Genomic DNA, 16,062 nt, shown 5'->3' with positions numbered 1-16,062 from the left:
TAGTCCCTACCAGCCATTTGTTGTAGTCCTTAAACAGCGTTTTCTGTAAAATATCTCTTTGCATTGAACTGAGTGTCGTAACTTTGCAGATGTTGTTTATGATCAAACAGCAACATTACACACTAACTAAAGTCAAAAAATCATAATCAAGGACCGCTTTAACGGATTTGATTCTGTTATTTTATTATTTTTCCTTGTCTTCATATTTAGTGTTGTTTCTACTAATAAACATCCTGAGACTCTACACAAGCACTCACAGAGCAATATATAGCTGCTGAAATTTATGAAATTGATGTTCGCTACCAAAAACAAATGAATTCAAGCAATGGCCTGAGTTTGTTTACCAATAGACAACATGGGAAGAATTCATGAACACAGTCATTATTTGTGCAAAACTGTTAGGTGACACAGAAATGACACACTTAACCTTTAAAATACCCTGATATTTCCATGACACCTTCAGTGCACATTTCACCTGACATTTTTACCCAATTACTGTGGCAGATCTGGTCCTACTGAATCTGTTAATAAGGAAATAGAATCAGGGACCTGTAGTGAGCAAACACACAAAGACGGCATGCAAAGGGGACTCCATATCATGTCACGACGGCGCTGAGATCTAAAGCGCCACTGCAACCCGATCAGACACGACTGGACTGTAAATGCAGAATCCTGTGATAGCCGAGATGCGCTGCCTCTACGGGTGTCCACATGCACTGCCTGACGAACGCATGCTTCTCTATTGCTCTGCCTGATAAACGCACATGTCAGTTGTGCAGCAGAAAAGAATGCATGTGTTTATAATACAGATGTGTGTTATACAAACAAACAACACACCTACTGCGGCCACAATGCATGTGTGCATCAGTGAGGCGCAGTGAGGGTCCGCGCTAGACGATCAGTATCACTCATTACAGATGTTTTGTTTGCCTCAAGACGGATCCAGCGCTCTCATATCGCAGCACATCTCCGGTGTGCCAATCAGCAGCTGCGCTTCTGCATTAACATTCCCACGCTCCTTTGCTGGGGCTGTTTGTGTTGCATTCGGTGGATTTCATGCTGCTGGAAGCGCTATATGAAGACGGCAGCAACATGACATACGGCTGGACAAATACGCATTTCAGGATTAGACAGAGAATAAGCGTATGAATGGATGGAGAGAGATGGGGAGGGGGGCGTGGGAAGGAAACTCAGCCTGGTTACCATAGAAATGCATTCTGGGTTCACTATTTCTGACTAACGTTATAAAGCTTCACCTCATTCTTTTTCCCTGTGTTTTCCCTTCAGCTCCTGGGAAAAAAAACACGTTATTTACGGCTCATCTGGGACCAGATTCCCGACCAAGACCTTCACCTGATCCACATCATGATCTTACAGCAGCGCATAACAATCAACTCACGCCTGAATGCATTCATAGTTGCAGGGATTCACTGGGCAGGACGTCACACACACACACACACACACACACACACACACACACACACACACACACACACACACACACACACACACACACACACACACACACACACACACACACACACACACACACACACACACACACACACACACACACACACACACACACACACACAAACTGCAATGCATCCAGATGCTCTCTTGAGTAATTCTAATTACTGCAATAGTTATTTTGTATTGCATGTATTATTAAAAACAGTACAACAACCACTTGCAATGATGTTTATAAACTTTACATATTTTTTTTCCACACAGTAATGAGATTTTTGCATTATAGTAATGATATAGGAAATGGGAAAATTAAATTTTAAATTAAAATTAAATTAAATTAAAAAAGAAAAACATTACAATAATGAGAATTGGGGAAATTAAAAATTTAATAAAATATTACAGTAATTAGTTTTTTTTTGTATTATGGTAATGACATGGGAAATAAAATATAATAATGAGAACTGGGAATTAAATAAGAATTAAATAAAAAAATGAAATAAATATTACAGTAGTGAGATTTTTTTTTTTTTTTTGCCTTATGGTAATAAAATAGGAAAATTACATTTTAAATTAAAATGAAATAAATTAAATGAAACATTACACTAACAGGAATTGGGGGAGATTAAATAAATAAATATTACAGTAATGAGATTTTTTTTATTTTTGCATTATGGTAATGAAATGAGAAATTAAATTTTAAATTAAAATGAAATTAAATAAAAACTACAATAATGAGAATTGGGGAAATTAAAAAAAAATTACAGTAATGAGATTTTATTTGCCTTATGGTAATGAAATGGGAAAATTAAATTAAAATGAAATAAATTAAATGAAAAAAAAAAAAAATTCCACTAATTAGAACTGGGAATTAAATAAGAATTAAATAAAAAATGAAATAAATATTACAGTAATGAGAATGTTTTTGCATTATGGTAGTGAAATGGGAAAATGACATTTTAAATTAAAATGAAATAAATTAAATGAAACATTACAATAATGGGAATTGGGGGAAATAAATGTTTTAAAAATGAAATAAATATTACAGTAATGAGTTTTTTTTAATGTTTGCATTTAGGTTAATGAAATGAGAAAATTAAATTTTAAATTAAAATGAAATGAAATTAAAAAAAAAAACATTACAATAAGGAGATTTGGGAAAATTAAATAAAAAAATAAATAAAAAAATATTACAGTAATGAGATTTTTTTTGCATTATGGCAATGAAATGAGAATTTTAAATTGAGTAAATAAATGAAAAAAAAAACAAAAAACATTTCAATAATGAGAATTGGAGGGAAAATTAAATTAAAAAATGAAATAAATATAGTAATGACTTTTTTGCATTATGGTAATGACAATTTGGGGGAAATAAAATTTAAAAAAAAAAAAGAAAAATCTAATTTAGCAAAAAAATTACAGTAATGATATTTTTTCCCCATTATGATCATGAGAATGAGGAAAATAATAGTAATAATAAAAGAAGAAACAGTCCTCATGCTTTTCTTCTGATTCATAGATGAAACACAACCCGATCAATAAACACCAACCCAGAAGATGCAGACGCAGACCAAAACAACAGACCGAAGGTTTGACCACATCGCAGCAAACACAGATCCGATCACGTTACAGTGTTTACGTGTTGAAGGGGATTTCACACACATGCCGGACGAGGGTTTCCCGTTCCCCTGCATGCACATGGCAACACATCCGTGAGATATTCTGTGATCCGTTATAAAAACATCCGCGCACACGCACACACACGCGCGCGGCTCCCTCTCATTCATCTTAACGGCACATGAAGTGAGCGCGCGCGAGAGAACCGCTGCTCTTATGAGCAATACCTCGCATTCAGCCACAATGTTGCCTGGTGACAGTCGCCGTGGTGATGTGGCCGTCTCCGCACCAATGGACCACCTGTGACTAGACTAGTAAAATCAGCATGTGTGTGTGTGTGTGTGTGTACTCACTCAGACTTGGCCAGTGCGGTCAGAGCCCGACTGAAGCACCACCCTACAAAGGGCAGGTCTCGTCCGTGGAAGCCTGAGCGAGGATGATCCCGCTGGGCAGCGGTGGAGGGGCGCGGGGGCCTCTCGGGCTCCTCGAAATTGGAGGTGTCATCCTCAGAACGCAGAGACGGAACAAACGGAGGGAGCGCTGGAGGAGACGAGAGGAGAAAACGTGTGAGAGGGTCGGTGAGAAAAACAGACTGGAGGAAAGAGAGAGAGAGAGAGGGTCTCAGTGATGAGACTGTAGCGCAATAACTCGCTCGCCCGCTCTCTCTCTCTCACTGCAGCAGTCTCGGCTAATCAGTGTGAGTCACAGCCAAAACCCGATGCGAGATCCGCACACACACACACACACGCATGCAGCGCTGCATCTACACAAACAGCTGTATTGACACACACACACACACACACTGTATCTGCCGCTGGGGGGTTTTGTTTATACATTTACACAATTGATTTATTCACTTAAAAACAACAACATTAAGAATCTAACAAAAACACTGCAGACAATGCCACGAGCACAAACACTTCATCGGCTCGCCTGAATATGTTTATCATCTCAATAATCTCAAAAGAGCAGATTCGCATCAGAAAACTGACATTATGATCGGAATAAAAAGCTTTGAGGTCGATTCAACACTGATCTCGATCATATCAGACATACAGATTGTCTTTATTAGTAATATTTTCTAGGGTGAAGCAGCCACACAGTATGAGTTTTATCCATGATCAATAAGAATATCTAGTAGGGGTGGAGAAAAATTCGATTCTTAGATGCGTCTGATTTAGGGTTGCAAAGGGGCGGAAAGTTTACGGTAAAACTTTCCACAGGAACTTAACCTGGGGAATTTTGGAAATATTCCAATTTGGAAACTTATGGGAAATTTATAATATTTATATAAAATGTATCATATGAACACAAATTTAAACATTTTGTTTGGTCATAATATCATGAAATAACAGTTATTTATTTTTTGCATTAAATTAATTCTATTGTAGTAAATATGTAAAATAAATATATTTTTATTGCAGTAATTGTTATGTGTTATTTATTTCAGTATCAAATCAGCGTATTATTAGAATAATTTCTGAAGGATCATGTGACACTCAGTTATTATAATGTTGGAAACAGTCGTGCTGCTGAATATATTTTTTGGATCCTGTGACACTATTTTAGGGATTCACTGATTAATGAAAAGTTTAAAAGAACAGAATTTATTCAAAATATAATTTTTTTTCTAACAATATCACCTTTTTTTTATCAATTTAACACATCCTTGCTGAATAAAAAAGTATTAATTTCTTAAAAAAAAAAAAAGAAAGAAAAAAATTAAGACCCCAAAATTGAACAGCAGTGTATATTGTTACAATTTAGATTTCTATTTTAAATAAATGCTGCTCTTTACACTTTTATCATCAGTGAATCCTGAAAAAAATATAAAATAATATTAAGCAGCACAACTGTTTCCAACATTGATAACTGAGCATCAAATCAGCATGTTAGAATGATTTCTGAATGATGCTGAATATTCAGCTTTGATCACAGAAATAAATTATATTTTTATGTACATCAAAATAGAAAACATTTATTTTAAATTTAGTTATGTTTCACAATACTACTGTTTTTTTCTGTATTTTTGATCAAATGTGCATGTTATGGACTGGGGGGTGCACAGGGGGTGTGTCCTCAATAGCCCTGCAGTAAGTCATGTGACTGTGTGAATGTGATTTAATTGCATTAAATATAACCAAAATTATGCTGCAAGATGTTTTTTTATTTTCAACTACATTTAAGTACCCTGTTATAGGCTAACCTGCAATTTAGCACATTCCCTGTTTATTCCCATTAATTCCCATATATTCCCATTAATTTCCATGGAACGTTTCCAGCTTTGAAATTCCCGGAATTTTGCAACCCTAGTCTGATTCGATTCACAAATTCGATTTTCTAAATGTTAATTGATAACGTAATGTTAAAAGGCTGAACTCTGACGCGTGAAAGTGCAGTCTGTAAACAACTCAACTTCCATAGGAACGACCTGAAAACGCTCGCTCTGGCCAGTGGATACGCACCATAAGAGACCCATGATGGCGGAGCGAGAAATGCATTAAGAGCTAGCGTACGGAAGCACGTTGGCTGCTGTGAAGTTGAAGGGAAAAAGCACCTGGTTTCATCGTAAGCCTGATCGTAGAGACCAATTGTTCTACGATCAGCTTAGGCTTACGATGCTTTTGGGAAACGCTACCCTGGACGAGCCACATATGAAAGTTCTGTTATTGCTATATCATTAATATTGTTATATTGCTTATTGCACATAACAGGAGGATGTTGTTAGAAGTCTATTATTTTATAGTGATTCTGAATATTCTGAAGTCTGTATTAATTCACTGTAAGTAAGTATGCGGTTACAGGCACACATTTCTTTTCCTGTTGGTTCTTTGCAATGCTGTTACATGTGACCTTCCAGTTGACTTGCCAAATCACTTCCATTTGTTTTATTAATAAAAGATATTGCAAGTAATTCATTATGGATAACCGCAGCCCTCTGAAGCGTAATCGAGTCGAATCGTGAGGTGCCCAGATTCCCAGCCCTAATATCTAGAGCAGTTACAATGTACAGGCAGTTCATAATGGCTATTGTTTTGTTGTCAAAATCAATATTTTAGGTTCAAATGTTTACATTTATGTAAAAGGTAAAGTATGATTACCATATATATATAAAAAAAAATTGTATAAGATAAATTATGTCTTAGATGCTGTAACTTACTTTTTATTTACCATTTTTAATAATTTTTATCAGGGAAATATGTCTTAGATGCTGTAACTTAAGTTTTATAATTATTTGTAATTTTATTTGTATAAGATAAAGTATGTTTTAGATGCTGTAACTTATATTTTTGTTTGTTATATATATATATATACATACACACAGTACAGTCCAAAAGTTTGGAACCACTAAGATTTTTAATGTTTTTAAAAGAAGTTTCGTCTGCTCACCAAGGCTACATTTATTTAATTAAAAATACAGTAAAAACAGTAATATTGTGAAATATTATTACAATTTAAAATAACTGTTTTCTATTTGAATATATTTGACAAAGTAATTTATTCCTGTGATCAAAGCTGAATTTTCAGCATCGTTACTCCAGTCTTCAGTGTCACATGATCCTTCAGAAATCATTCTGATATGATGATTTGCTGCTCAAGAAACATTTAATGTGTACAATATTTTTTTTCAGGATTTTTTGATGAATAGAAAGTTCAAAAGAACAGTGTTTATCTGAAATCTAATCTTTTGTAACATTATAAATGTCTTTACTGCAACTTTTGATTGATTTAATGCATCCTTGCTGAATAAAAGTATTCATTTCTTTAATTTCTTTTCAAAAAAATAAAAATACAAATTCTTACTGACCCCAAACTTTTGAACGGTAGTGTATAATGCTACAGAAGCTTTGTATTTCAGATAAATGCTGTTCTTTTGAACTTTCTATTCATCAAGGAATCCTGAAAAAAAGAGTACACAACTGTTTTCAACAATGATAATAATCATAAATGTTTCTTGAGCAGCAAATCATCATATTAGAATGATTTCTGAAGGATCATGTGACACTGAAGACTGGAGTAATGATGCTGAAAATTCAGCTTTGATCACAGAAATAAATTACTTTGTGAAATATATTCAAATAGAAAACAGTTATTTTAAATTGTAATAATATTTCACAATATTACTGTTTTTTACTGTATTTTTAATTAAATAAATGTAGCCTTGGTGAGCAGACGAAACAAAAAATCTTAGTGGTTCCATATATATATATATATATATATATATAACCATTTTTAATCATTTTGTATCAGGGAAATATGTTTTATATGCTGTAACTTACATTTTTAACATTTTTAATAATTTTTATACAAGATACACTGTTTTAGATGCTGTAACTTACTTCCCCCCCCCAATTTTTTATCATTTTTGTGTAAGAAAAACTGTTTTAGATGCTGTAACATTTTCTTAAAACTACTTTACAACAGCTTGTTAAAAGTTTCGCATATCAAGACAGCCAGCCAATTTCTCACTCCTCTTTTTCATCTCACGACTATGACAGCTGATAGGTGGATCAGTTTCTGGATTGACAAGCATATTCAGAAGCGGGATTGAATCCAAAAATCCGATACTGGGCAGTGATAACCATGGCAACAGATCTGATACTGTACATCAGAACAGTCTTGAAGTCTAAATGCACACTAACAGACGTGCCACTTGTTCTGTGTAATGCGTTTCTTTGTTCTTCAAACAACTTGCTTTGTTGTTGCAACAACCACAACTTTGTGGTGTGAGTTTGTGTCTTTATTAAAATCAACACTAATGATTTCTCTGTCATCCAACCCTGACACACCCACAATTATTTGTAATGTTATTTTTTTATTACTTGGCCCGCCCGATCCGCCGATTATCTGCAGTGTCCGCGGATTATCACTACTGTCGTGTTATTTTTTTTAACTAGTGCTGATTTTGCATTGTATTTTTCATGCCGGGCAAAAAAAAAAAAAACCTGGGATGTAATTTTTTTAGCTATATCATCGTCCTTCTCTAGTCGGGAAAGAGCCTTGATTCCTCATTACACACGCCCTTTACATCAAACTGATTTCTGTCAAGTTATTCAAACGACAAGAGTTCAAGGGTTGAATCCTGCAGGAACAAAATCCTGTAGGAAACTCAGCAGGATGAGCAAGAAATTGGTGCGTTTCTTTGTGTGTGTGTGTGAGGTGTTATCTCATTACGGTTTGGCCGTGTGACTGATCTGAGAGCTTCTCTCTGTGAGAACATCTGCACACTCTATAATCTGACTAATTCCACAGAAAACCACCCGCTGCCCCCAGAGTGTGTGTGTGTGTGTGTGTGAGGAAGTTAATGCATTATTAAATATACATGATGTGTCATCAGAGTGTATTGGCAGTGAATGCTATCATATGAACAACTGATATTCCAGTGCTATATATACACTACAGGTCAAAAGTTTGGAATAATTACATTTTTTTTTTATGTTTTTAAAAGTCTCTTCTGCTCACCAAAGCTGCATTTATTTGATCAAAAATACAGTAAAAATGTGAAATATTATTTTAATTTAAAATAACAGTTTTCTATGTGAATTTATTGTAAAATATAATTTATTCCTGTGATCAAAGCTGAATTTTCAGCATCATTACTCCAGTCTTCAGTGTCACATGATCCTTCAGAAATCATTCTAATATGATGATTTAATGCTCAAGAAACATTAATGATTATTATCAATGTTGAAAACAGTCATATTTTTGTGGAAACATTTGTGGAAAGTTTGGAGGAAGAAAAAAATAATAATACTTTTATTCATCAAGGACGCATTAAATTGATCAAAAGTGACATTAAAGACATTTATAATGTTACAAAAGATTCTGTTTCAAATAAATGCTGAACTTTCTATTCATCAAAGAATCCTGAAATATAAAATGCACCACAGTTTCCACACAAATATATTCAACACTGATAAGAAATGTATATGCAAAAATATTCAATACTGCAATTTGTTTACAGTGATATAAGAGTACTAATACTGTGATTTAAGATAATGCGTGTGCTGCACACCCGGAGCTAACAGCCCTAAAGCCTTAAAGCAGATTCAGAAGAAACTCTGAGCTTTACGCCACAGGATTAATGAATTAATTCAGATGTTTCACTTAAACCTGCAGAGCAATCTGTGCACCGAGACGCTATAACAAATCCAGCAATTACACGAGAGAAGTAATCACTTTAAAGCCTACAGAAATAGCAGCAAGTCAGTCTAATGATTAATAACCCGTAATTAACAGGCACATGGAAAAATTACATTGCAGACACAGTGACGAGACCTCTGACAGCACTGTGCTTTACTCACCGTGTCTCAGGTTAGTCCAGTCAACGGAGGAAAAGAACGGATGCGACCGCAGGCCTTCGTATCCCAGACGCTCCCGCGATCCACATAACAAACTCTGGAGCACGTCGACAAACTGAGCGCTGGCTTTAGGTTCCTCTGGGAACTTCAGAAAACGCTGTGAGCAAAAGAAAACGTGCTTTAAAAGACAATTAACATTATAGATCAGAACAGATGTTAACTTGGGAGTTGCAAATTCACCTGAAAGTTTATGATGTTGTTGATGGTTTTTGTGGACGTGCCGTCAGCGAAGGGCGATTTCATGTAGATCATTTCATAAGCGATGACGCCCAGGGACCACCAGTCGCTCTCGGGGCCGTAGCTGCAAGTCGTCCCTCCGTTGAGTGCGGACAGGATCTCAGGGGCCAGGAAGTCTCCCACCGGGAGTTTGGAGCACGTCACCTGCTCAAATAACGACATTCATCTCTGAACAAACTCTGAAACACGGTGCACTGACAACATATTTAAACCTGCGTCAGCTTTAGTGTGCACATCAAAGGGATTGCCTCTGAATAACGTGACATCAGTGACGTCATCACGCTCGTTACCGTTCTGTTAGCCGTCAGTCTGGCTGCCGATCCGAAGTCGGCCAGCTTAATGTGACCCGTGCGGTCGATCAGAACGTTCTCTGGTTTAATATCTCTGACAAAAGAAAGAGAACGAGAATAAATGAATGAGGAAAAATTATGATTATTTATTATTATTAGTAATAAATAGAGCTTTTAATATATATAAATATAATAATATAAATGTGTGTGTGTATAAATAAGATTAACAAATTAATAAACCAGCATAAATGTGTTAATTTTTATTATGATTTATTATTTCTTCTTTTTGTTTAATACGATTATTTTATATAGAGCTTTTAAAAAAATATGTCAGTCAGATTACATTTATTTTTAAAGAATTATACATAAATTATTCATTAACCAGCATAAATGCATACAATGTGGGTATGTATATAAATAAATAAATATATAAATAAATGTGTGTGTATTAAGAGACAGAATTATGCATATATTATTATTAAACTAGCATAAATATGCACAATGTGTATATCGATATAAACAAATAAATAAATAAATAACTTTATTATGATTTATTATTTCTTCTTTTGTTTAATACTATTATTTTTATAGAGCTTTAAAATAATTTACATTTTAAATATTACGATTTTTACTACTATTATTATAAAGAGCTTTTAAAAAAATATACAGTGTATAAATAAGATTTTGTATAAAGATTTTAACAAGTTATTAATAAACTAGCTTAAATATGTACAATGAGTATATGTATATAAATAAATTAATAAATATATATATTTAAAAATAATACATAAATTATGAATAAACTAGCATAAATATATATACAATGTGTAGGTTTATAAACAAACAAATAATATATAAATATATGTGTAAAATAAATAAATATTAAATAAAATTATACATAAACATATATTTTTTTTTTCACAATTATACATAAATGATATAGAGATTTCAGTCTTTCTTTTCCAAAATAAACGAACAAAAACATAAAAATTATAGATAAATTATATTCAGATATACAGATTTATATTTTGTTGTTTTCCAGGAAAAGGAAAGCTAAAAAACACAAAATGGTGACATCATCTTTAACTGTCCAATCAAATGCTCTCAATAGCAGGTAACAAATCGTGTTCATGTCTGTGACGTCAGCTAAAGTCTGCTGGCTCTTTAACAAAAGCCACATCTGTGTGTTTGTTGTACCTGTGAACGTAACCCATCTGATGGACCGTGTGAATGGCCTGAACCAGCTCCGCCAGGTAAAACTGAGCCATCGACTCGTCTAACTGATCTTCATATCTGTTCATCAAAGCCATGAGATCACCGCCGGGCAGATACTCCATCACCTGGTCAAAACACACAAACACTGATGAAGACCCATTCGACGCAACAAATGATTTTGAGTCGCAAGAGTAAAAACAGAAAACTTACAGTATGTTTATTTCATTTAAAGCTCACAAAAGGCCTTAAAGGCACACTTAAAGATGTGTGAATATCATTGCATTAGATAAAATATCAAACAAGGGCTGCATGATTAATCTAAATAAAACCAAAATTGCAATAAGTGTCATTATCTAATCACAAAGGCTGCGATTTAATTATATAAATATATAAAGCATGGCACTGTATTCTTAAATCAGTGTTTTCAAAACCCTTTCTATTATGATTTTTTCTGGATACTTTAATTATTATTATAGAACTTATTTTTATTATTATTATTATTATTACAGAGCTTTTTAAGAAAATACATTTAAATATTAATAATTATTATTTTTATTATTATTATTTAAAAAATATTCACATTTTAAATATTATTATTATTATTATTACTACAATTATATTGAGTTTTTTTTATTTAAAACAAATCACATTTTAAATATTATTACTATTATTATTATTATTATTATTATTAATTAAAAAGAGCTTTAAATATTTAAAGCATTTTAAATATTACTATTATTATTTAGATATTTAAAATAATTCATATCTTAAATATTACTATTCTACTGAGTTTTTTTTAAATCACATTTTTAACATTATTATTATTATACAGAGCTTCAAAAAGTCATGATTTTAAATATTATCATTACTAATATTACTACTATTATACTGAGTTTTTTTTTAAATCAAATATTATTAAGTATATAGAGCTTTAAAAAAGTTGTCCTTTTAAATATTATTATTAAAATTATTATTATAGAGCTTTAAAATATAATTAGTTATTACTACTAATTATTATAATTATTTTATAGTTTAAAAAAAAAAAATTTAATTAGATCTTTTCCCCCAAATTTGTGCAGCCCTAAAACAAATGCCACAGGATAATTTCTCCATCATTTTTGTTCAATTACATTTAATCAACTAGGGTTTAGAAACTGTACAAACTTTAGTCAAATGTTTTGTTTGTGAAGTATATAATCTTTCTTTATAAAATTACACTTCCTTTTACATTTTATCTAATGCATCAAAGTGTATCAGAAGAGAAAAACAGCTCTATATATTTACATGAAGCGTTTAAAATAAATATGAAACTCTGTGCGTCCGCTGTATGACAGATCTCACAACGTGATATTACATAATAATCACCTGTAAGTGAATCTATTATTGCACATCAACCAAAAACAAACCATCTCTGTCCGATCGACACAGACGTTTGATCGAATCACATGGGTTTAATTAGCAGCCACTCGTCTCAATCACACATTCATGTTCTAAATAAAAGCTTGTGATTACACCATTATCACTCTAATTAGACAATTAGCTAGTTAGCCTAAACTGCATCTTGAGAGAGAGCGGTGTAAACCCAAGAAAAACCAAAAAAAAATAGCTTAGAAAAACACAGATCTGCCTGAACAGAAAGAGACATGTGAATGGCAGTCGCTGCTGCAGGTAATGAATGGCTGCATGGCTATTTATAGACGCAGTCGCTGCAATGATCATCAGCCTGAAACCACACCACAGGCTGAAATTAATTACTCTATAAAGAACCTAAACATCCACATACCAAACCAGCATTTAAACAGAGAGAAGTTACACCACAGACTCCAGCACAAGAACGAATATATGCAAATGTAAACGGTTAATAATTTATTGTGATTATTTAGTGATTTACAGCAGCGCTGCATCTCTAATTGAGCATCGGCGAGAGTCTCGTTTGACTAATACATCAAAAACTCACTTTTATAAGAGAATGCAAAATAGCCGGAGTGATTTTACTGGAATAGAACATGAAAGTGATCATTAAAATTATGTCCCAGAGAGATTACACAAGACTCGGCCACGTGAAGCATGTGAGAGGTGTTTACATTTATCACAGAGCAATTCTGTCATTTTTATCATTTATTACATCAATTCCACCACATTTCAAAATATGTTTGATAACGTTTTCTGGTGGAAAAGACATTCGAAGAATCTTTGTAATAAAATGGCTGATTCCTTTGTCTCGCTAAGACTAATTACACATCTAGAATTTATGCATCCAATACACACACCTGATAATTATATAAACAGACAGTGTAATTTGGCAAAATTACAGCTTGATTGGAAGTGATGCATAATGATAATTGTCTCGTGTTTCATCTCAAGCTCTTCACCGACACTCCTGGGTAAATAAGCACTGAATAAAACTTTATTAGGGGCAAAACTGTCGGTAATGATAGAAAAGACACATTCGACAGAGACAGATAGACGGACAGAGAGAATCTCTTTACACAAACGGACTGAAAAACAGATAGATATCACCCTTTCTTTAACATGTATAACAATCTAATATACTGCTGATCAGTGATATTAAAGGAATTAAAGGGATATTATGTCACATGACACACATGGATAACGATGACTCATTTCGCCCTGTGTTGGAGCAAAAGTGTGAAACTTCTGTCCACCTTGTCAATAAGCAAGGACTAAAATAATGCAATTTAATTTGAATTAATATTGATTCTGGAATAAAAAAATAAAAAAAAGTTGAGTGAACTGATTTTTTTCTCCCAGCCCTAATATATTTTTTTAAATGTCATATTTCATATCTGTCTGTCAGACAGACCAACAGACAAATAGATAGACAGATGACAGATGGACAGACAGAATGACAGACAGATGGAACATAGAGATTGAACGACAGACAAATAGACGGAGCGACAGACGGAACGACAGAACCAGACGGACAGACGGACAGACAGACAAATAGATGGAACGACAGACAGACAAATAGATGGAACGACAGACGGACAGACGGACAGACAGACAAATAGATGGAACGACAGACAGACAAATAGATGGAACGACAGACGGACAGACAGACAAATAGATGGAACGACAGACGGAACGACAGAACCAGACGGACAGACAGAATGACAGACAAATAAATAGATAGATAGATAGATAGATAGATAGATAGATAGATAGATAGATAGATAGATAGATAGATAGATAGATAGATAGATAGATAGATAGATAGATAGATAGATAGATAGATAGATAGATGGAACGATAGACGGACAGACAGAACGACAGACAAATAGATGGAACGACAGACGGACAGACAGACAAATAGATGGAACGACAGACAGACAAATAGATGGAATAACAGAACAGACAGAGATAGACAAACAGACGGACAGACAGACAAATAAATGGAACGACAGACAGACAAATAGATAGATGGAACGACAGACGGACAGACAGAACGACAGACAGAATAACAGACAAATAGATGGAATAACTGAACAGACAGAGATAGACAGACAGACAGAACGACAGACAAATAGATGGAACGACAGACGGACAGACAGACAAATAGATGCAACGACAGAGACAGATAGATGGAACGACAGACAGACAGACAGAACAACAGACAAATAGATGGAATGACAGACAGACAAATAGATGGAATGACAGACAGACAGACAATGACAGACAGACAGAACAACAGACAAATAGTTGGAATAACAGAACAGACAGATAGACAGACAGACAGACAGAATGACAGACAAATAGATGGAATGACAGACAGACCGATAGACAGAGATAGATGGAACGACAGACGGAACAACAGACAAATAGATGGAATAACAGAACAGACAGACAGACAGAATGACAGACAAATAGATGGAACGACAGACAGACAAATAGATGGAACGACAGACAGACAGACAGACAAATAGATGGAACGACAGACAGACAAATAGATAGATAGATAGATGGAACGACAGACGGACAGACAGAACGACAGACAGAACAACAGACAAATAGATGGAATGACAGACAGACAGACAATGACAGACAGACAGAACAACAGACAAATAGTTGGAATAACAGAACAGACAGATAGACAGAATGACAGACAAATAGATGGAACGACAGACAGACAAATAGATGGAACGACAGACAGACAGACAGACAAATAGATGGAACGACAGACAGACAAATAGATAGATAGATAGATGGAACGACAGACGGACAGACAGACAGACAGACAGAATGACAGACAAATAGATGGAATGACAGACAGACAGACAATGACAGACAGACAGAACAACAGACAAATAGTTGGAATAACAGAACAGACAGATAGACAGACAGACAGACAGAATGACAGACAAATAGATGGAATGACAGACAGACCGATAGACAGAGATAGATGGAACGACAGACGGAACAACAGACAAATAGATGGAATAACAGAACAGACAGACAGAACGACAGACAGACAAATAGATGGAACGACAGACAGACAGACAGACAAATAGATGGAACGACAGACAGACAAATAGATAGATAGATAGATGGAACGACAGACGGACAGACAGAACGACAGACAGAACAACAGACAAATAGATGGAACGACAGACGGACAGACAGACAAATAGATGGAACGACAGACAGACAGATAGATGGAACGACAGACAGACAGACAGAACGACAGACAAATAGATGGAATGACAGACAGACAAATAGATGGAACGACAGACAGACAAATAGATGGAACGACAGACAGACAGACAGACAAATAGATGGAATGACAGACAGACAAATAGATGGAACGACAGACAGACAGACAGACAAATAGATGGAATGACAGACAGACAAATAGA

The 16,062-nt window shown here is 34.3% G+C and overlaps 1 protein-coding gene across 10 annotated transcripts in view; it reads right to left on the bottom strand.

Annotated features, from left to right (window-relative positions):
* Nucleotides 1-16,062, bottom strand: part of cita (citron rho-interacting serine/threonine kinase a) — an 87,388-nt gene that overhangs the window by 55,918 nt on the left and 15,408 nt on the right. For all 10 annotated transcript variants that reach the window (XM_067407621.1, XM_067407622.1, XM_067407626.1 and 7 more), the window contains 5 exons: nt 11,171-11,313; nt 9,974-10,067; nt 9,627-9,827; nt 9,390-9,543; nt 3,438-3,624 (listed from right to left, as the gene is read on the bottom strand). In XM_067407621.1, the coding sequence (XP_067263722.1) occupies nt 3,438-3,624; nt 9,390-9,543; nt 9,627-9,827; nt 9,974-10,067; nt 11,171-11,313 (779 nt within the window). The remainder of the gene's footprint in view (nt 1-3,437; nt 3,625-9,389; nt 9,544-9,626; nt 9,828-9,973; nt 10,068-11,170; nt 11,314-16,062) is intronic.

The sequence above is a fragment of the Chanodichthys erythropterus genome, chromosome 13 (genome assembly GCF_024489055.1).
Source record: "Chanodichthys erythropterus isolate Z2021 chromosome 13, ASM2448905v1, whole genome shotgun sequence".
NCBI classification, from domain to species: Eukaryota; Metazoa; Chordata; class Actinopteri; order Cypriniformes; family Xenocyprididae; genus Chanodichthys; species Chanodichthys erythropterus.
Note: the sequence above shows the minus strand (reverse complement) of the source record. Positions and strands in the feature narration are given on the sequence as shown.